The sequence below is a fragment of the Camelus dromedarius genome, chromosome 34 (assembly GCF_036321535.1).
Source record: "Camelus dromedarius isolate mCamDro1 chromosome 34, mCamDro1.pat, whole genome shotgun sequence".
NCBI lineage: Eukaryota > Metazoa > Chordata > Mammalia > Artiodactyla > Camelidae > Camelus > Camelus dromedarius.
The window spans coordinates 11,449,371-11,471,785 of NC_087469.1; the positions used below are offsets into that span (position 1 = coordinate 11,449,371).

Below are 22,415 nucleotides of genomic sequence, written 5' to 3' on the forward strand. Positions count from 1 at the left end.
CAATTTGACCCAAGCAATAAAAAGTCGACCAGCTGGCATTTACACGAAGTCCAGAGATGGGGCATGCTCCAGGGCTGGCTGTTTGAACGACTCACTGTGTCATCAAGAACAGAGGTTCTTCCTGTCTTTTCGCTCTGTAACCTCAGGATCTGTACCATTCCATGTCCGGTTCTCCTCTGGGTTGTAGGACAGCTGCCAGTTACAGTAAGGTCTGCTGATTTCTTTATTTACATACAGCAGATGAAAGAAACTGCCTCTCCCTAAGCCAACAAATGGGAAGTCTCTATCTTCAGTCTTTGGGAGACATTAATACCCCCTCGTACAATGGTAGGGCTACGTCCTTGAAACAATCACTGGTTTCCTAACCAGGGCCCATCAGTGGAGCTCAGTCAGTTCCTCAAAGCTCATTGCTGCCACACAATGGAAAGTGAGAATGAATGCTGAGGAATCGAGCGCTCTACCCGCTACAAAAGATTTGCTCAGGAAACACTCATGTTTTTGCTGAAGTGCCACTTATTTGCACATTCATTTGGGAATTTGCTATATGAAAGGAATTAATAGTGTTTCTTCCAACTGGTGTCCGAAGTAGCTCTTTGCAAAGGTCAAGTGCTAGTCTGAGATCGCTGTTAAATTTCAGGCAATTTATAAAGTATCGAGACTCAAACATAAATAAAAAGTGTAAACTGATTTTTTTTTCAACCTAATTGGAAAAAAATGTCAGTTGTTAGATAAATCATTTAAAGCTAAAGGCTGTAGCTAAATATTACGGGCAATGAATATGTCCAAAGACATGCAGGAGAGAGTCTTTTCAATCCAGGCAAGACCATTCCCCTGACAATCTAAGGCTGCCCTACACCACAGCGTCAGTGCCTAAACACTAAGACATAACATCCACTAGAAAGCATCAATGCTTTTTATCTGTAGAAAGTTTGCCAGTGTGACAGCACCTCCATGTACAGAATACACGCCATTTTCTCTTTAGAATTTGTATGAGAAAGTCATACAGGCACATTGTAACAAAACTCAACCAGCATCAATAGAGGTAGTAAAAACACAAACGTAAGTCTCTTCCTCACTTTATTTCCCCAGTGTCCCTCTCCCTAAAGCCCTAAAGGCTTACATTTATTAGTTTCTTATGTGTCCTTCCCCAAATATCCTATATATAAGCATACAAATGGAAACATTTGCTCCATGCAGTTCTGTACTCTGCCCACGTTCATTTAATGACGTTTTCATACAAACAGAGTGACCTAAACCTTGAATAGCTGCCTGGATATATCTCATCACCTTGCAGCATTTGAGCTCAGACAAAGAATGGGATAGCAAGGAGTCAGCCGATGCCCAGGCAGGGAAGATGCAGTTAATAACAAAGGTCTGGAGGAAAGCACCACAGCACCTGAGGGGAGGGGGGAGACCTGCCAACAAGGGGTAAATGTGACGCAGGTAAAGGAGGCTGGAGCCTCACAAATTACCTAAGGTTGATTTTTAATCATCCAACAAGTTAGAGACGAACTGAAGAATTTTACCATGCTTCTGAAAACGAGTTCTTCACTAGATTAATAAAGGTTTTTTTTTGTTTTTTTTTTTCTATTTGTGGACATGGTTTTTGAATGGGCAATTTTTGAGGAAAAGCCTTACATCTCAGCCTACTCCAGTTGGAGCATGCCTGTATTTGAGATTCTTTAATTCACCACTAGATGGACCTATTTGATATTTTGTCTTCCAAGAAACAATGGTTTTACGTGCAGTGAGGTCTTCCTAGCAAGGATTTAGATCACTGATCTTTTTTTTTTTTTTTTTTTAATAATTGAAGTATAGTCAGTTTACAATGTTGTGTCAGTTTCTGCTGTGCAGCATAATAGTTCAGTCATACATATATTCGTTTTCACGTTCTTTTTCATTACAGGTTACTACAAGATACTGAATATAGCTCCCTGTGCTGTACAGTATAAACTTGTTGGTTATAGACCACTGATCTTAAAACAAGATTTATTTGAGTTTAAAAAAAATCATTCACACAAAAAAATGAATTAACTGTACTCAGATACTTAAACAATGTTGATAAAAACAAATGCCTATATGTTAAACCTGACTTAAGCAATAAAACACAACCCAATAAATCTTTCAAGCCCACCGTGCTCCCTCTGTGAACTTCTCCCTCTCCTTCTCATCTGCATGAAACCACCATGCTAAATGATAAATTACAGGCTACTTTAAAAAATAGTTTTAATTTTTTATTGAAGTATAGTTGATTCACAATGTTGTGTTAGTTTCTGGTGTACTAAAAAAATAGTTTTATGATATATGATGTATCCCTAAACGATATAATGTTTAATTTTTCCAGGCCTTGAAACGTATATAAAAGAACTCATTTTATATGTATTTTCATGCTTTTCTCAGTCATCTTTCTATTTCTGAGATTTATCCATCTTAATGTGTATAGCTTTAGTGCCTTTTATAAAGTGCTCTATGCTATTGTGTCATATAAGCAGACTAAAATTCACTTATCCATTTGTCGGTAGTCTTAAGGTGAGTAGGTCCTGGGACCCAGGTCGAAGTTTACAATAACCTACATGTGTGTGAGGTAAGAAGTAAATGTACGCATGCGCTAGTAGCATGAGTCCGCATTCTGAGCAATACGCATGCGCAGGTATAATAAAAGGACAAGTGCGGAGGCCGGAGAGCCTGCGCATCCCGCTGGTACTGCAATGAAGTGCATTATGTCGGCTCCTCGCGCCTTTTTCCAGTTGGGCAGCTCACCTCCTCAAACCCCTCTTCAGCCTCCTTTGGCTGACACCATTTCAGTGAATTTGGACTTACTTTTTTTTGTTGTTCAACACTAGGATTTTAAGATTCTCATTTTTATTCATGCAACTAAAATATAGGTGGATCAAACATTCTTGCTGTACAATCTGTATCTAATACGAGTATCGTTCTTGGAAGTCTGACCCTTCAGCTTATTTTTTTTTTTTCTGTTGACTCTTGTTTATTTGGGGTTGTTTCTTCATGTTTTAGTTTTAGTAATTAAAAAAAAAATGTGAGTGCATGTTCCTTGGCTGGAAAGTTTCTAAAAATAATATTTTGCTTTTGTTTTTTCCTCCATGCTAATATACTTTTAATTAACCACAAGGAGCTCGCATCTTCTTTCACCTGAAAATCATGTCACCTATCGCTCTGTTTGGCTAACATCCTCTGTCTCTGTCTTTGGCAACGGTGAAGCACCTAGTCTTTCTTTGAAGCACAGAAATCCACGGTTTGTCACCTTCAACAATGAGTATGTTGGAAAGCCTGATGGCGACGCGCTTGCCATTGGCATCCTGCACGTGAGCGGTGTGAAGCCAGGCTGCCTCTCTCTGTGGTGGGTTCGTCACTCTGTGCTGGGTTAGCAGAACTTGATGAAATGGCTAATCGATTCGGCCACGCTCCAAATCAATTGAGAAGATGTCCATCTGGGTGGTTCCCCCATAGAGCCTCCTCATTTCACAGAACTTATACTTGGCCTCCTCAGGCACAATTTGATGAACAGCAAAGTGACCCTTGGGTCACAGATCACGGCAAAATTCTCACCACTCTGGTCAGTGTTGATGGCATCCATGAAACTGGGGGTTTTTACAGCAGTCTGCAGCCTGCCATCCATCTTAAGGAAACCACTGTGTGTAGATCTTTGCTTTCTCTCCCGTTCTGACACACTTGATTCTGTTCCTTAGTAAAATGATGAGATGAGAGGGAGCAGCTTGCTGGGCCCAGAGGACACACAAATGGTAAAAACATCCATTAGGATGTCCAGCAGCCAGTGAGCTGCTATGTCCTTCAGGACCATGAGTCATGACTCCTCTAGGCGTAGAAAGAGCTGAAATTACTGTTTTACATGAATTACACCAGGAATATTTGCTTTATTTCTGCCAGATGTCTAGGGCAACACCAATCTTGGCCTACTTTAAAATGAAATCTCAGCCTTGTGGTACTCAGACCGTGTAGGAAGGATGAACTATGCCCCCAAGACACATGCATTTAGCCTTGTGGTTCAATATTCTCAGCAAAGACCTATCCTCCTTCCTTCTTTCCTCCTTCCATCCCTCCCTCCTTCCATCCCTCCCTCCTTCCCTCCCTTTCTTCCTTCCTTCCCTCCCTTTCTTCCTTCCTTCCCTCCCTCCCTCCCTCTCTTTTCCTGCTCATCCTAGAGCAAGCCCCAGCAGACAAGCCTCCCTGTGAATGGATATGCTCTACATCCGCCCTTCCTAGAGTTCAGGCTTATGCTGGAAGCTTGGATTCTACTTCCCACCCTTCTCTGGATCCTGACTTTGCCTCCTATCCACTAGAGAGCATTAAAATCCAAGTTCCAGGCCTTCCGATTTCAAGTCACAAGGTAGTGCTGCTACCCTAACAATAACAACCAACCAGATAAGCTACAAAATCATTGTTTTTTTAAATCCACCAGAGATCTGAGGGCAGAAATAAACCCAACTAAGCAAAAATGCAGAACTAAAATCTAGCAATTGAGGAGTCCTTCCTTTAAGAGTAGAGACCTACAGGTGTTTTCATCCTAGCAGAGCAGCTAAGACAGGAAAGACTCCATCCTAGTAGGGGATAAGGAGAAACCAGCCATACTTCAATGAACTTGTGAGGACTGCATGTGATCTAGCATGACGCAGCAGGATCCCAAGGAACGCCAAGCGCAGAATGAGGACGCGGCAACCTGCCAAGTATCTCCCAGAGGCCTTCACCCAGGGCTAGATAGTGTGCTGAAGGCTGGAAGGAGAGCAGAGGAGCTTAGAGAGATGCCACATAAGGTGCTGGGACCTTTCCCAAGTTAAGATAATGGCCCCGTGCTGGGTAGGAGCAAGGCAGAAAGAGGAGAAATCTGTCTGAGGCACTCTGGGCTTTTACTGAGTGCAAAGCAGTAACTGCCTGACTGAAAGCAGACAAGCAGAGCATAGAGAGATGTCCTTGGGTGTATAGAGATAGGGATGGAACTGAAGGACAAAGAAAAATTCCAAGTGACTCAAAAAGCTGGAATCCAGACTGTGAAGCAGAGAGGAATCACTCGTGGTTCATAAAGCTGGTGTCTGGGCTGTAAATCAACAAAGAAGCTTCTGATGTCTTACTGGTACTTACTGGGTGCTTCTGCAGGGCCAAGGACGCTCAGCACCCTGACAGAAGAAGGGCTGAGCAATTTTTCTGGGGAAAATATTGTTTACTCCAGCCTCTACTGTTGTTTTATACACGGCGTCCAATGTACAATTAAAACTATGAGACACACAAAGCAGCAAGAGAATGGAAGAACCCATGATCATGAAAGGAAAGGAGCAGACTGGATGATGAATCAGATATTCGAATTATGAGACACAGGGACTTTAAAATAACTATGAAAATGTGTTAAAGGATCTAGGGGAAAAGCTGGAGAACATTCACAAACATATGGGGAATGTCAGTGGGGAGATGGAAGCAATAAAAACGGATCACATGGAAGTCCTAGAAATGAAAAATATGGATCGGCAGTGAAGAATTTATTCTTTGGGATTAAGAGCAGCCTAGGCACAAAGGCAGAAAAAGACCTTAAACTTAAAGATAGTAGGAATTATATAAACTGAAACACACACACACACACACAAAGACAGAAAATATAATAACATATTTGAGATCTATAGGACACATATGTAATCATATATGTATACGTAATTAGAGTAGCCAAGTAAAAGGAGAAAAAATGCAGCAGAAGAAATCGTTGAAGAGATAATGGCTGAGAATTTTCCAAAATTTTTGAAAGATGTCAATTAAACAAGCAAGATACACACACACGCACACACACACACACACAGAACACCTCAGCACATCAGACTCAGACTGCTGAAAAACCAAGATAATAGAGGAAATAATAAAAGTAACCATTATATATTACATACAGGGAAACAACAATAAGAATTATTGCTGACCTCTCATTAGAAACAAGGTGGGTCAGAAGATAAGGAAAAGACAACTTGTAAGGGCTTGAAGAAAAAATAAAGATGACCTAGAGTTCTATATACAGCAAAATATATCCTGCAAAAAGCAAAGACAAAATATAGACATTCTCAGATCGATGAAAGTGAAGATTTCATCTCCAGAAGAGCTGCCACCGTGGGCTGAAAGGAAATGGTACCAGAAGGAAGCTCAGAGCTGAAGGAAGGAATGAAGAACATAGGGAAAGTATGCGGGTAAGTGAAAAAGACCAATTTCACACTACAAGCAGGATAAAAAGGTAATCCACAGAATGGGAGGAAATATTTGCAAATCACATATCAGCTAAGGTATTAATATCCAGAAGATACAGAGAGCCCCTAAAACTCAACAACAAAACCATAAAACCTCATTCAAAAACGGGCAAAAGACCTGAATAGAGATCCAGTGGCCAAGATAGCACAGTAGGAAAACCCTGAGCTCAACCCCTCCCACTGGCACACCAAAATTATAACTATTTACAGAGCCACTATTAATGAAAACTAGCAGAACAGATTTTCCACAACTAAAGATATAAAGAAGGAACCACAACAAAGCAAGTAGGAAGGGTAGACACACAATGTAGCCAAGACTTACAAGGAGGAGGAAGAACACTACAGTTGCAGAAGTTTTCCCCAAGGAGTGAGGGGTCCCAGTTCCATATCGAGTTCCCTAGTGTGAGCCTGAGGGTCCTTCACTGGGAAGAGGAGCCCTCAGAACATTTGGCTTTGAAGGTTTGCAGATGGAGAGCTGGAGGGCTATAAGAAACAGAGATTCCACTCTTAAAAGGCTCATGCAAAAACTCACATGCTCTGAGACATAGATCAGAGGCAGTAGGCTGTTATCAAAAAGACGCAAATAACAAGCATTGACAAAGACGTTACATTCCCCTGTTGGTGGGAATGTAAATTGGTGCAGCCACTATCGAACACAGCATGGAGGTTCCTCAAAAAACTAAAAATAGAGCTATCATATCATCCAGCAACTCCACTTCTAGGTATTTTTTGGAAGAAAGCAAAAACACTAACTCAAAAAGATATATGCACCCCTATGTTCTCTGCAGCATTGTTTACAATAGCCTAGAAGCGACATGTCTCTTGAGAGATAAATAGATAAATATATATATTATATATATACATGTCAATTATATATATAATATTACTCAACCATATAAAAGAATGAAACCTTTCCACTTGCAACAGCACAGGTGGACCTGGAAGGTATTATGCTAAGTGCAATAAGTCAGAGGAAGACAAAAACTGTATGATTTCACTTACATGTGTAATCTAACAAACAATACAGATGAACAAACCAACAGATCCACAGATACAGAGAACAAACAGATGGTTGCCAGAGGGGAGTGGAGTGGGATGGATAAATGAAATAAGTGAGGAAGATTAAGAGGTACAAACTCCCAGTTGCAAAGTGAGTCACAGAGACGAAATGGACAGCAATGGGAATACAGTCAGTGATGGTACAATTACTTTGCATGGTGACAGATGAACGAGACTCGTCATGGTGATCATTTTGTAATGTATAGAAATATCAAATCACTATGTTGTGCACCTGGAACTAATGAAAGGTTGTATGTCAATTAGACTTCAATAAAAAAAAATTATCCATAAAAAAGGCTTGAATAGACATTTATCCAAACAAAATATACAAATGGTCAATAAGCACATGGAAAGATGCACACCAAAACTGCAATGAGGTGCCACCTCATATCCATTAGGATGGCTGCTAACAACAACAAATCTAGAAAACAGCAAATGTTGGCAAGGATGTGGAGAAAGTGGAACCCTTGTGCATTGGTGGTAAGAATGTGCAATGATGCAGGCACTGTGGAAAACAGGATGGTAATTCCTCAAATAATTAAACATGGAATTATCATACGATCAAGCAATTGTACTTCTGGGTATACACCCAAAAGAATTGAAAGCAGGGACTTGAACAGATCTGTGTACACCCACATTCATATAAGCATTAGTTACCAGAGGAAGCATTACAAGCGTCCATCAACAAATGAATGAATAAGCAAAATGTGGTCTGCACATACAATGGGGTATTATACAGCCTTAAAAAGGAAGGAAATTCTGACACATACTTCAACATGGATGAACCTTGAGAACATTAAGCCTAAGTGCAAAAAGCCAGTCACAAAAAGACAAATACTGTATGATTCCACTTATGTGAGGTACTTAGTACTGCTGAGGTCACAGAGACAGAAGGTCACATGGTGGTGCCAGACACTGGGAGAAAGAGGGAATGGGAAGTTACTGTTTCAAAGGTGTAGAGTTTCAGTTTTTCAAGATGAAAAGGGTTTTGGAAATGGATGATGATTGCACAAAAATCAAATGTACTTAATACCACTTAACTGTACCCTTATTGTATTGCTATGCTGTAAAATTTAAACATGCCTGGATAATGTGAAGAAGATGTTTCTAAAGTTGAGACAGAAATGAATATACAATAAAATGCACATATGCTAAAAATATTTCTCTAGACTTTTGTAACCACCTGACCTACACGCAATTCAACAGGTATTTTTATTAGCACCTATCTTTACCTGGTCTTTCCAAAGCATTCTTCTTGGTTTTCACAAAAACAACAAGTCTTTTTCTTTGCAGACTCAAATTCTATCAATGTACGTAATTTACTTACGTAATTACGAGGAGTATAAGGGAAATAAATACCCTGGGAACAAACACAATGACCTTTGGTTAGCATTACAAAGCTGGTAGAAGCAGAGATGCAGGGATAAAGTGAAGGCTGCCAGCCATAAGTCTTGGTGCTTCCTGGGGATTAGCTGGAATATTAGAAAGGAGACCGCGAACGTGAGTTAAGTGGAGAGTGATTAGAAGAGCTGCTTCTACTGTGCTCACCGGTGTACTTCTCTGGGGTCAGAGACCACAGCTGTCATCTAAATTTCCAAGGGATCTCTGATATACGTACTGTAAGTTAACTAAGATCTAACCATGGGGCCAGGTTGAGGAACAACACTTTGTCTTCCTATGGTCTGCTTTGGACTCTTGTGCACCCACCTTTTTTTTTTTTTTTTTTGAATACTCCTTTTCCCCTAAAAAATAAACCCATGCAAATAGATGTTTGTGAGCCAGTGGCCCCTCTAGTTTATCAACGTCCAGACTCTAAATCTCAGCTGAGAATCTTCCAAGTGAATGAGGCCCCTAACGCCACTCAGGTCAAATGTCCCACCCTCAGAGATGCTGGCTCTGACCATGCTGTCTAAGATCAGTCCTTATCACTTTTGATCCCTTTACTCTTTTGTTTTGTTTTCTTCATAGCATTTATCACGACCTGACACTGTAATATCTCTCCGACTATTTATTTATTAGTTGTTTTCTGTCTCCTCACCAGTACATAAGCTTCATGAGGGCAGGGACGTTATTTCTCTCAATCACCAATACATCTCACGTGCATAAAATAGTGTCTGGCACTTACCAGCCTTTCCATACCTATTTATTAAATGACTGAATGGTTTCTTTATATCCTTACGTCCCAATCAGAAATGCAGGCAGGGATTGTAGCTTATCTCTGAATTCCTTGGCACTGGCTGGTTGGTACAGAACTTTGCAAATAATGAATAAATAATCTATCCTGAACATTGTTTCTGAACAGAGAAAGCACATGGAAAAGCTGCATCCTAGGATGCTCCATTAACATACTTAAAAATTTTTTTAAAAGACTGTTCTCAGGGGAGGGTATAGCTCAAGTGGTAGAGTGCATGTTTAGCATGCATGAGGTCCTGGGTTCAATCCCCAGTACCTCCACTGAAAAACCAAAAAAATCTAGTTACCTCCCCCCTGCAAAAAATAATAATAATAATAACTTTTTAAAAAGACTGTTCTCTTGGGTTAATTTATTACTACTTGGGGTTGCCAAGAGCAGACTGCACAATTTCAAACCTTGGGAACCTTTAAGTCCCGAGAATAAAACACTGCTAATACACACTCGATGACAAAAGTCTAGCTATTCACGATATTATATTTAAAGTTTACTTACCATTTCTACGTCAGATTTCCCAATCCTTCAAGAGAAGTCTGTTATTTTTTAATATGAAATTAATTAATTCAAAGGGAATAAATATATCTGTGGACTAAACTAATCACACCAGCAAGCTTTATCCTACAGCAATCACACATTTGGAAAACCACATTTTAATTTTTTCCCAGAAATGAAGGTAAAAATCTTAATCTAAAAAAAAAAAAAATCAAAGGATGAAATAAGAGCAATAGCAAAGGAAACAAAGGTGAAGAAATGTGATTTAGAAAGCAGGAAGCCATTTCACAATGTATACAAGTATCAAGCCATTATGTTTTATATCTGAAACTAATACTATATGTTAATTTTTAAAAGAAAGAAAGTAGTTGGCAAGTCACAGATATTCAAAACAATCATATAAAAGGTTTTCATGATTGGAGTCTAACACTCCCCTACGCTGCAGCACTTCTGATGGTCCTGTAAGAAAACAGAAACGTTCTTTCTTACGGTTAGTCTTCTCTCACTTTCCAGTATTTCCTTCTGTTTATCACTCTTGAGGGAGCAAAAACGAAGGACTAGTTGGATTTCCTTCTAATGGTCAAATTCACTAGAGCACCGGTTCTCAAACTTTATCAAACATTAGCTCATTGCAGAGTTTGTTAAACCCAGCTTCTTGGGGCCTCCCCGTGTTTCTGATCTAGCAGACCTTGGGTGGCACCCCCAAATTTGTATTTCCAGGAAACTCCCAATTGGTTGGGCATTGTTGGTTAGACTTCGAGAAGCACTATATTAAGGCTTCCAAGAAGGTCTATTTACAAGTATGACCGTTGCAATTCACGTTCAGAAAAGTTTACAACTACAAAAATAAAAGCTACACACTCCCACACGAAGGCCAAAGGCTACAGACATGTCCGATGAGTCCGCATACACTTGTTTTACCTGTATTATAAAGCTTTTGTGTCATTTCAACACCTACCTAAACTGTTTCAGCCAACCAATTCCTTAGAAAAGGTCAAGTTCCAAGTTGAGAAACACGTATTAGCCAATTGTCTGCCAGATATCTGGGCCTCCTCTTGATTAAGAAAATACCTCTGTATAAACAGCAAGGTCTTAGGGCGTAGCACAGGGTACTATATTCAGTGGCTTGTGGTAACCTGTAGTGAAAAAGAATATGAAAAAGAATATACATATATATCTATATGTACATGTATAATTGAATCACTATGCTGTACACCAGAAACTAATACAACGTTGTAAACCAACTATACTTAAATTTTTTTTTAAGTTAAAAAAAAATGCCTCCCACGTTCACTTCAAATTACAGAAATGTCAGAGCATCATTTTTAAGATTGTTTGCATAAATAACGTAAAGCTGCTTGGGACAGGACTCGGAACTACACACGTCAGCGCCCGTGAAAAAACAAACCCAACGAAAACAGAAGGTGAAACTCCGCCCTCCACCGCCCGGGTACCTGGATCAGGCTCCAGGCTTCCTGCAGTCGGCGGACTGCGCCCAGGGGGCGTGACTGAGCCCAGGGGGCGTGTCCGAACGCGCGCCGCCCACGTGACCGCTGAGAGACCCGCGCAGCCAAGTCGCGCGATTTGCCGTCATATCAGCTTATGCCGCCGGCCGCTGATTGGCTGGCAGCGCGGGCCGCCCGGAGCGTGGGGGTCAGGCCACGCCTCTCCCTACCTTGCGCGCTGCTGACAGCCCTGCTACCTGCGGGAGTCTAGTGGACGCAGCGGCCACGGCCACGGCCCCGCAGCGGCCGAGGCGGCGGCGGACCTTCTCTAGGTAGGGACGACGGGAGGGTGCGGGAAAGGAGGCGGAGTACATCTGAGCGGGACGGGAGAGGAGATGGAGAAAAGTGGGTGGGGAGACACTGGCCGGACGCACCCGGGTCGGGAAGCCGAGAGTGCGTCGGCCCCGCTTCGCCAGCCTCCCGCGGGCGTTTGTTGACTGCCTCCTAGATGAAAGGCGCTGGGCAGGCGCTGGGGCTCTGGCGGCGAAACTGGGCCTGAGGACTACGGCGCTGACCAGGAGCAGAGACAAGCAGGTAGCCGGGTGTCTTGAAAACAACCTGCGAGGCGAGAGCTGTGATCGGGCGAGTGCGGGGCGCAGGGGACGCACGCCGGCCCGGCGGGGGCGGGGAGGGGCGGGTGGGAGGCCGGTAGCGCTGGAGACCTCAGGTTAGGGGCCTCTGCCCTGCCAGGGGGAATATTTTAGGACGCTGAGGATGCTTGGACCTGAACAAAACACACACGTGTGGATGGGCGTGAAGAAAATGAAATGCTTGATGTTGGCTATCGCGAAATCTCTTCTCCAGGGGAAGTCTGTCCACTGAACAGCAGTGCTTTACTTGGGACAGATTTCCCCCTGTTCTTGGAGGATTTTTTTTTTTCTTTTAAGGGGCAAAGGAATTAAGCTGAAGGACTGGTCATTAATCTGTGACCTGATCATCGCAGTGCAAGCCCCTGTCATTGCAGTGTAATTAGGGTAGAGGGACAACAATCCACAGTTTGAGAAGACCAGAAGGGGAGGGAAACGATCTATTGTTTTCGCTTACAAATAGGAAGAATCGTGTCTGCTAGAATCCCTGTGTAACAGCGGAGTAAATTTGGAGGTGGTGTAGGAGGTAGTTTTCAAACTGGAAAGTTTGTGGTAGCTAGATATTTAGCCAAACCTTTTAGCAGGTTATGTGTCTTTGTATCAGCATCGATTATTTTTCCTTTTTTGGTCCTTTTTTGGTTTCCAATGATTAGCATTTAAAAAACAGTAAATCCGTGACCCTTGCTCATTTACAGAGTGCTTTTCCATTCGTTATGTGATACAATTACCATGGGATACTCAGAATTCCCCGTCTGCATGCATAAATAATATAATGTAGTAGCTAAGTGGGATCCAGGGTCGAATCAGGTATCAAGTCCCGTGGGTTATCTTACTCCTAAAGCTCTGATGAATGTGTCTCTTCTTAGCACTATTGCCTGAGGTCAGGTGGTCATCTTCTCTAGGTGAGTCTACCAGCAACCTAACTCTCTGCTTCTCATCAGTACAATCTGGAATTTTTTTTTATGAAACATGGGTTTAATTATACCTCTTTCCTGCTCAGAAATCTTGAGTGTCTCCCAGTCGTGTATGAGGGAAAGTCCAAATTCTTTAGCAGGACAGTAGATCTCTTCACAGTCTAACACCAATTTCCTTTGACCAGATTCATCCTCCAACATTTTTCCCCCTCTCCTTCAGCCCATCACACTGTTCAGCACCCACAAACTACATCTCATGAGCCATGAACATAGCATGACTTTCCTTGCCTTTGCAGTTCTTATTTCTATTTGAAGTAGTGACCCCTAACCTTTTCTTTCTGGTAATGCCCTTCAAAGCCCAAATCAAAGGATTTCACTATAAAGCCTTCTCCTGTAAGCTGACATAGTTGTGTTGTCTTTTCTGATTTCATAGAATTTGCATATATACCCGTATTACAGCACTGGTCATATCGGTGTAATTATTTGTTTCCATAGTTACCTTACCTTTAAGGTGGATTTAGACTATATCTTTTTATAATCTTTATGTTCATTACCTAGTGTATTGCTTGATATTTGTTATTTGAGTGAACTAACAGTATATGATGAAAGACATGTCAATATCTGGCATTTGGCATTTGTTAATTAAAAATTTCTTTTCATGTCAATGTGAGAAAAAAAAACTTTGCAACTCATAGCACAAACAAGGCGCCAAATGCCCTAATAAGTAAAAAATTTCTGGAATTTGATTTTAAGAGACTGAAAACTCCGTGGCAATTTCCAGAATTATTTTCTATTGCTGTTTTTCAAAAGTTTCAGTTGTAGACAAGGGATGTTTTAGAATTCTGGACACATTTTCTTCTACAAACAGTGCAGTGAGGAACGAGGGAGTAGATCATAAATGATAGATTCAGTGGTTGGCTCACAAAAGCTGACCAGAAAGGTGCTGAATTATGTACAGGATCATGAGCCTAGAATTGACCAAAGGTTTTCAAAAGTGCAAGCAACTGAAACAGGAGTTGGCAAACTTTGCTTTTAAAGGACTGGATGATAAATGTTCTAGGCTTTGTGAGCCATCCGGTCTCTGTTGCAGTGACTCAGCCTTAACTTTGTAGTAGAGAAGCAGCCATAGACAGTATGTAAACATCTGGACATAGTTGTGTTCCAACAAGGCTTTATAGAAACAGGCTCCGGGTTTGGCCCATGGGCCACAGTTTGCCAGCCCCTGACTCGAGGAGAAGAATACATGTATTCTAGTTCTCAGTGCCAAGAATACATCTCCCTTTGTTCTGTCAGTGGGGAGGCTTTTTCTTCCATCCTAAGAACAGATAGTCCCTGACTTCTGTGGTTGTGGTCGCCGCATGGATACCCTTTAGAGAATTCATCTAAAGTCTCAGTGCTGAAGCAAAAATCTCTTGAAATATGAGTCCTTTTGGGAGAGGTACCACTGAAACATGCAGGTAAAGGAGTAAACCATTTGCCTGAGTACGTAGTGCCCTGTGTTTCACCCCTTTGCTATTTGCCATGTTGCAATAGGGCATAGTAGAAAAGAAAACTAAGTTGTAATTAGATCTGGATTTAGGTCACTTACCAGCTTGACCCTAGAGAAGAAACTTTGTGGGACTCAGTTTCTCTAACCAAGCTTTAGTGTCCCCATGTAGAATATGAAGAGATTGGGCTAGCAATGATGTTTAAGACCTCTTCTGGCTCTAAAGATGGCCTTTGGGATTCTGGTAGCAGCAGGCTTGTACTGCACATGCTTATTAAAGCACGAACCTCATATATAGGTTTTCTGAAAAAGTTTTGCTTTGAGAAGTGTCACCATAGGTAAATAATTGTTATATATGTTTATCCTTTAGGGGCTAAAATGGATCTTGTACTCAGTGCTGCAGATTATTATTTTTTTACACCGTACGTATATCCAGCCACGTGGCCAGAGGATGACATCTTTCGACAAACTATTAGTCTCCTGATTGTAACAAATTTTGGTGCTTATAACCTTTATTTCTTCTTTGCAACACTGAATTATTATTTTGTCTATGATCATTCATTAATGAAACACCCACAGTTTTTAAAGGTAAGTGCTTTTCTTATCTATTTTTTAACTACTGAGACAATAAAAATAACAATGTGATGTGTTTATGAGATTTTCAGATTAAACTAATTATAATCTTTAGAGTTTCTGGATGGGTTAGATAGTTTTGGTAGGGCTAATTCCCTCTCTCCTTTAATTTAAACAAATAAATAAACCCTACTTTTTTTTTGAACTACAAACCTGATCTTGCTAGATACATAGACAAGAATTTCTTTGCTAATAGTGATGAATAAGTAAGCATATACATTTATGTAATTGTTTTAATATTTGACGAACTGAAGCATGTTTTTACTATGTACGTGTTTTTTTGACTAGACATACGACCCAAACTCAGCAGACTTAGACTTGTTAACAGTCACTTTTCTATTTCAGTTATTTGTTTTTGTCAGTCACTCCGAGGACTGAAAACAAAAATAAAGAGGGTTCAGGATGGAAGTTAACTATGAAAGAAACGATTATTCCGTAAATAGAAATTTCAACTAGAGATTTTGTGGGGAGAAAAAAAAGTTGCAGAATTTAAAATATTTGTTGCATTTGCTTGGTACAAAAGGACTTACACATCCAATCCAGAACCATTTGATGTTAGCTTTGTTTAACACTAGATTTTGTGATTTGTAAGTATCGGAAACTTCATTTTCAGAATCAGGTGTATCGAGAGATCAAGCATTCTGTCCAGTCGATGCCATGGATAAGCATTCCCACGGTTTTGCTGTTCCTGCTGGAGGTGAGAGGTTACAGCAAATTATATGATGGCATAGGAGAGTTTCCATCTGGTGAGTATACAGTAAAAATTTCAGGCACAGATTGCTTTCTCCAAACAGCCAAATCTGCCTTTCTTCTTCTTTTAAAATAATTGTAAATTGTTCAGTTGTTTTCAGTGTTCTACTCTTAAGCATTTGTGTCTTGCCACACATACATGTGCATTTCTTTAATTGCATCTATCAGTTTTAAAGTCTCTGTTGTAGATGATATTGTGCCCAGGGGAAGATTGGTGTGATCAGAGCTAGACCCTTGAATTTGTTTCCTATTATCTTTATTGAATTCAAACATCAAAAAAAAAAAAATCGTACATGATATTTATAGAAAATCAGAAAACACAGATTTTTAAAAATCCATTATCCTGCTGCCTAGAAACTGTAACTCTTTTGATGTGCAGCCTTCTGTTTTCCTATGCCTGTATACTTTGTTATTTATGCCACAGAGATGAAACCCTGCTATGCATGCTGGTTTGGACTCTTGATTTTTTTTTTTTTTCTCTTAGCAATGTATATGCCCATATTCTCCTGTCAGTAAATAGTGACATACAGAATATTACTTACAGTGTCGCCTTGTATGGATAACCATAGTTTAAATGATCTGTAAGTTTTAGACCTTTAGATTGTTCCTTGCTTTTCTATTATAAACAGTACTGCAGTGACTAAACAAAATTTTTGTGAAATTCTAGTATTATTTCATCAAGATACATTTCTGTATTAGAAAGAAAGAATAATAGTTAACATTTATTGCGTGTTAATATGCAGCGGCCACAGTTCTAAGCTGTTTATATGAATCAATCCATTTTACCCTATGTAAATTCTGTGACGTAGGCACTATGATAATGCGGCTTTTATACGTGAGTAAATTAAGTGTATGGAGAGTTTCAGTAACTTGCTGAGCTCACTTAACGAGTAAGTGGTGGGTCTGGAACTGGAACCCAAGTTAGCTGGCACCAGCACTCTGCTCTCTGAGTAACAGTTTAGTTATTTAACGGAAGGACCAAAAATTATACACCAGGGTGATGAATTGGCTAGGCCTTGAAAGGTGGATAGGACTATGAATAAAAATGAAAGGAGAGAGGCCATTCTGGATAGTGTGAGTAAAGGGACAGAGGTAAGACTCAGGATGTCTGGAGGACATGAAATGAACCAGCCTGGTCAGTACACAAACAGATAAGTTGGAAAGATCAGAAGGGGTTGGGTTATGGAGTAAATGCTAGGCTTAAGGTATTTCATGGAAAATAAAATTCTAAGCAGGAGAGACAATATGTAAAGACATGTTTTATGAAGATGAATATGAAGGAAAAATAGATAACATTATTATCAAACATTTAAATAATAAAGATGCCATAGGAGTGTACTTGCTTCTGTTGTTTGAGGTGGGGAACTTGACATTTTTGTGAGAGGGCAATGAGCAGATCGCAGAGAGCCAAGGGGGATGGAGACTGTAATGTATGGAATTAACCAAAGCAGGCAGTTTACAGCGTTTGGGTCTAGGATCACATTTTGTCATCTTAGGTGGACATGTAAAATGTAAACTGTGACCCTGGGAGCCGAGTCTTGATTCTGCTGTATCTTGTTGTCTCTCGTAGGCTGGATTCACCTCATTGTCAGTGTGCTGTCCTTCCTCTTTTTCACTGACATGATGATCTACTGGATCCACAGAGGCCTGCATCATAGACTCCTGTACAAGGTAGTCACTTGCAGGGGAACGGGGAACCTGTGCATCTCAGCAATGCGTAATTATAAATTCTGTCTTCATTTCCGGGAATTTCTTCTAACTTACTAAATAACCAGTAGCCATAGGTATGACTGCTACCAGGTACATTTTGTTTGTATTCTTCTTGATGGGTCTGGAGGGGCTGTGCTAAAATTTTACCACTTGGGGGTAAAGAAGGAGGGCATTTTGTAAAGTAATTTGCTAAATTAAAAGGGATTTTGTTTTAGTTAGATCATTTCAGCAACACGAGTATGAAAAGCTAAGTTGAGCGTCATGCTGGGCAAAGTGTGTGGCATTAATGTGGTGTCCTTTCCTTCCACAGCACTTACACAAACCCCATCATATCTGGAAGATTCCTACTCCTTTTGCAAGTCACGCTTTTCACCCTATGGACGGCTTCCTTCAGAGTCTCCCTTACCACATATACCCTTTTGTCTTTCCGTTACACAAGGTCGTTTATTTAGGTTTGTACATCTTTGTCAATGTCTGGACAATTTCCATTCACGATGGTGACTTTCGTGTTCCCGAAATCTTAAAGCCAATTATTAATGGCTCAGCTCATCACACAGACCACCACATGTTCTTTGACTATAACTATGGACAGTATTTCACATTGTGGGATAGAATTGGAGGCTCGTTCAAAAACCCCTCCTCCTTTGAAGGGACTGGGCCACTTACTTATGTGAAAAAGATGACAGAAGAAAAGTGCAACAGCCATGCAGGAAATGGTTGTAAAAATGGAAAATCATTCAGTGGAGACTTTACAAAGACTGAATAGATTATTGCCCAGTTATTGAATATTTTTAATTAAGGAAAGTAATCTATGTACAAACAGCCAAGAGGCATAGCACAGAAACATTTGAAAGTCAGTGTTGTGGGCACTGCTGAGGAACGATCATAGTGGTAGATCCAGGGAACATGCTGTGAACACCAAGATTTTAAACCCCTGCTTATAATACTGGATGCTGGTCTAAGGGACAAGTGTCTTTCTAGCCAACAGGTCTGTAATTTGTGTAGCCTCAACGATCTTTTACAAGGTAGAGGATAAGTTATTGAGAGGACTAGGTTATGTTCTTTTGCCTTAATTCATCCATATTCATTAAGTGCTAAGACTAAACACCATAACAAAGAAATACTAATAAAAAGACAATTCCTTGTTTCAGAATGATTACATATTCAGAATCAGTATGGTAATGATGACATGTTGTGCTTTGTCCAAGTGGAGACCTCAGTGTGGAAAAAAAATCCCAATAGAACATATTAGTGGCTGGATGACTTGATTATTAGCAGGTGTAATTAGATGATCGTCTCCCTACACAGAAAACGCTCATTCTCTGGGGGCATTGTCAAAGATTGCATTTTCCCAATGAATAACTGAATTGGAATTTTAAAAAATATTAATGCTACCACAATTTAATCCAGACTGGGGTTATTTAGAGATTTCGATGGTTATTGTTTTAAACCATTATTTAGTAAGTATAAAGTCATGTATATCTGATTATATTTAGAAAGGGAAATTTGATGCCCAGATAATGTGTTTGACACTCTACTGGTTTTCCGATTCTGTTGATGCACTGCACTTTTGATGTTTCTAAGTTACAATCCTGTAATTTTCTGTAGAAGGAAGTGATTGCCAGATATTTAGGCCTGTCACTGAAGATCAGTTTTGAAATCTTATTTTCCCTCCTCTGTCTTCACTTTTCCCCACTTCCTCTGCAAAAAGATTTAACGGATACTTCCATAAAGAACTGTTATGTGTTGTAACATAAATATATTGGGAAAATACGGTTTGCAAAGGCATTCTATAAACTATTTATGTAAAATCAATAAAAGTTGATTATGACGGATTAACGTGTATCCATTAAAATATTATAACAGCACAGAGTATTCTTTGTACAAATTTCATGTCAGTTTGAAACCACAGAAATGCTGTGGATTGTCAGTACTTCTAGAGTATCTCCAAGTGCTTGATGTCAAAGGGAGAAAGAAGGGGGTTATCACTTTCTTTTTGTATTTCACATCTTTTATTAGAGTTGAGTGTTTTAGCAAGAGACCAGTCATAAAATTTAATGCTTGGGATCGGGAAGAAAATGTTGTTTCTCTGTCTGAGTCACTGTTACAGTTGCTTTGCTTCAGCATACCAGCGTGCCAGTTAGTGCTAAATGCGGCTGAGTGCTTTCCACTAGTCCCTGCAGACCCTCTGCCCCACTTTGCCCAAGAAGAAGAAGGAAATTCAGGAGAAATAAGCTTTGTTTCCCATAATAATGAAACCTAATATTTATTGAGCTTTTACCTTGATCAGCCTCTGTTTAAAGTCCTTGACATAAGGACACTGGGAGCCAGTTGTGTAACTTTTCCAAGGTTATTTCTCTCCCGTGTAAACATCCAGTGTGGATGCTTCTGGTCAGCGGACAGTTTCCAGGGTCATCTGACAGGTGGACTCCTTCCGTCCCAGGCTCTGCCGTTCTCCTGGTCCTCAGAGGCTTCTCTGTGAAGGAGCCTGCGGGGTGGGGGGGGGAGTACACGGGGAGGATTTGTAGGGGTTGGGCCTGGCAGTGAGTTGTGCATAACCCTCACCCATGTTCCTTTGGACAAAACTGAAGTCATACAGCCCATCTAACTCGAAGAGATGCTGGGAACTGTATCTGTGTGCCTGGGAGGACAGGGTAGCCAGTTGCCTGAACAGCTAGCCATTTTGCCCTCCCCATATAATTTACTACTCTTGCTGAGGTCCCAATAAAGGTAGGGAAGGGATGAGTGAGCCCAGAAGAGTTTCAGGTTATCTATCACTGTATGTCTTAGTGCCCTTAATTCCGTAACTTGAGTAATGAGTGTTAAACTTTCCTCTAGATCCTTACCGCTAGCTAATAGAAAGGACATAATTTATGGGGAGAGGGAATCTTCCTCAAAGGTGTTGGTAATAAATTAGTCTCTGCCCTCCCACTGTTTTTCTTAAGTTCTAATTTTATTAAGCAGTACTATATTATAAGTAGTAAGACCACTTTTTTTTTTTAACACAATCACCACATTGTCCTGTTCTCCATTAGAAGAATTCAGACAGTGTTAGTGGAAGTGAGGATCTAAACACCTTCACATGGGGGTATCATGTGAAAGACTTTTCCGCTTGACTTTGCAACCTTTTGTAATTATAGGACAGAAAGGGAAAATGAAGGTTGCATTTTGCGCTTTTATGGTAGACGTTGGGAAATGGATGGAGGTGATACAGAACATTTTAAAACTATAAGATAATGCATTTGTGTTGTTTTAAGGCAAAAAAAAAAACCCCAAAAACCCAACCCAGAGGCTTTTATTGAGTCGTCTTTGCTGCCTTTGACCCTGTCTCCCTGTCTCTGAATGCAGTGAAATCCCAACTTCTCGTTGCCCTGTATCATTTTTTTTCTCCCATCTTCAAGAAGTCAGGGACAGATTGACTGAGAATTATGAGTTCAGTTTTTGATACATGATGTTTACAGGCAGATTGTTTAAATAGAGATGATGTCTGGGAGGAAGATGGAAGTAGACAAGTCAGAACAGAGATTTGGGATTAACCCAGTGAGAAGAAAAGTTTGCGAGCATGAGATTGCCAAAGGCAGCATGGAAAAAGATCCAAAGAAACTAAAGGGAAAAGAGCTTCCTTACCTTGTTTTTCTAACATCTTCAAACTCAGAACCTTGACTGGCAGTCATATCAGCCTTTACTGCTTTCTGTCATTGTTACGTGTACCCTTTTTTATTCTAGACCTCACCCAGATTCTTTCAAAATATAGACCACGTGTCAATCGTTATTGTGTTAAACCTATGTCCTTACAAAACACCGAAGACATGGTTGATAAATACTTTGCTGAATGAATTAATGAAATGGTGGAAATGTCACTCTCTTCAGTGATTAATGAACCCCCACTAGGCGCCAAACACGGCACTAGGTGCAAATATTTAATATGCGGAATCTTAAATGCTGTCTTTTTGGCCAACAACTCATTTCTCATTTATTCATTATCTGCCATTTGCTGAGTGCCTTAGGGGAGGCGGAAGGGGAAATAAAGAGGAATCAAAGATGGTCCTCACATTAAGGATGGACACAGGGGAGAGGATAGCTCAGTGGTAGAGTGTCTGCCTAGCATGCACAAGATTTTAGATTCAATCCCCAGTACCTCCAGTTAAAAAAAAAAGGGTAGACTCTCTCCTTTTTTCCCTCACTCAGAGTCATACCTTCCACTGGAAACAAAACCCACCAGTTCCCTGGATTCTGACCATACATGAATCAATAATACAAGCACTGATTAGAGAGTTGAATGAATCTGGTGGAGCTATTATATAACAGTGCTCTAGGTACAAAAAAAAAAAGGGGGAGATCCTCAAAATTATTGGTTGATTACACCAAGAAATGACAAGCCTAGAAGGATATTAACTTTAGCTGGAGTGTAATTCTTCTGAGAGGAATTATAGCTGCTCAGAGCTTTAAACAGTTTTGAGTCCTGTCTGCCATTTGCTGAATGTATGCCCTTGATTTCTCCATCTGCAAATTGATGAAAATACTGCCTACGTAATAAGATTCAATAAGTTAGAAACACTCAATTCAATGTTAACAGAGCCCATTACTCATGTAAATTGTGCTTAATGCCTCTTCTTTCTAGGTTCAGTGGTTATCGTCATCACACACAGGGTCAGCCCTCAATAGAAATCAGCTGCAGGGGGAGGAAAGTCTAGATACTTTGATCTTAAAATTGGAGGCTAGAAGACGGGAGGTGAACTAGAGACAGGGGGTACCGAGGAAAATCATAAGGACAACTAAAATCAATTATTTACATAAATATTCTTTATAAGAGTTGTAAAATATCTAAATTACTTGT

At 40.4% G+C, this 22,415-nt stretch overlaps 1 protein-coding gene and 1 long non-coding RNA gene across 4 annotated transcripts in view; one reads left to right on the forward strand and one right to left on the reverse strand.

Annotated features, from left to right (window-relative positions):
• The window catches only part of LOC116150188 (uncharacterized), a 47,177-nt gene extending 35,667 nt beyond the window's left edge, over positions 1 to 11,510 (reverse strand). The window contains exons 1-2 of the long non-coding RNA XR_004133881.2: positions 11,448 to 11,510; positions 10,952 to 11,129 (exon numbers count right to left, since the gene is read on the reverse strand). This is a non-coding gene — a long non-coding RNA (uncharacterized LOC116150188). The remainder of the gene's footprint in view (positions 1 to 10,951; positions 11,130 to 11,447) is intronic.
• Positions 11,511 to 11,645: 135 nt separating this feature from the next.
• SC5D (sterol-C5-desaturase) lies at positions 11,646 to 19,413 on the forward strand. Of its 3 annotated transcripts, XM_031443473.2 has the most exons (6): positions 11,646 to 11,770; positions 11,947 to 12,032; positions 14,856 to 15,073; positions 15,732 to 15,864; positions 17,439 to 17,539; positions 17,889 to 19,413. In XM_031443473.2, the coding sequence occupies exons 3-6, from the start codon at positions 14,864 to 14,866 to the stop codon at positions 18,342 to 18,344; spliced, it is 900 nt and encodes a 299-aa protein (XP_031299333.1). In that variant the 5' UTR covers positions 11,646 to 11,770; positions 11,947 to 12,032; positions 14,856 to 14,863; the 3' UTR covers positions 18,345 to 19,413. The 3 variants fall into 3 exon arrangements, with proteins under 3 accessions (XP_031299333.1, XP_031299334.1, XP_010988421.1); XM_031443474.2 differs by lacking the exon at positions 11,947 to 12,032 and having other exon boundaries at positions 11,658 to 11,770; XM_010990119.3 differs by lacking the exon at positions 11,646 to 11,770 and having other exon boundaries at positions 11,778 to 12,032.
• The last annotated feature ends 3,002 nt before the right edge of the window (positions 19,414 to 22,415 follow it).

What these genes read in the sequence shown, in the direction of transcription:
- SC5D (XM_031443473.2), top strand. Translation starts at nt 14,864, where the DNA reads ATGGATCTTGTACTCAGTGCTGCAGATTATTATTTTTTTACACCGTAC. An exon ending in AACACCCACAGTTTTTAAAG is followed by an intron (nt 15,074 to 15,731) that starts GTAAGTGCTTTT and finishes CTTCATTTTCAG; the next exon opens with AATCAGGTGTATCGAGAGAT. An exon ending in CATAGGAGAGTTTCCATCTG is followed by an intron (nt 15,865 to 17,438) that starts GTGAGTATACAG and finishes TGTCTCTCGTAG; the next exon opens with GCTGGATTCACCTCATTGTC.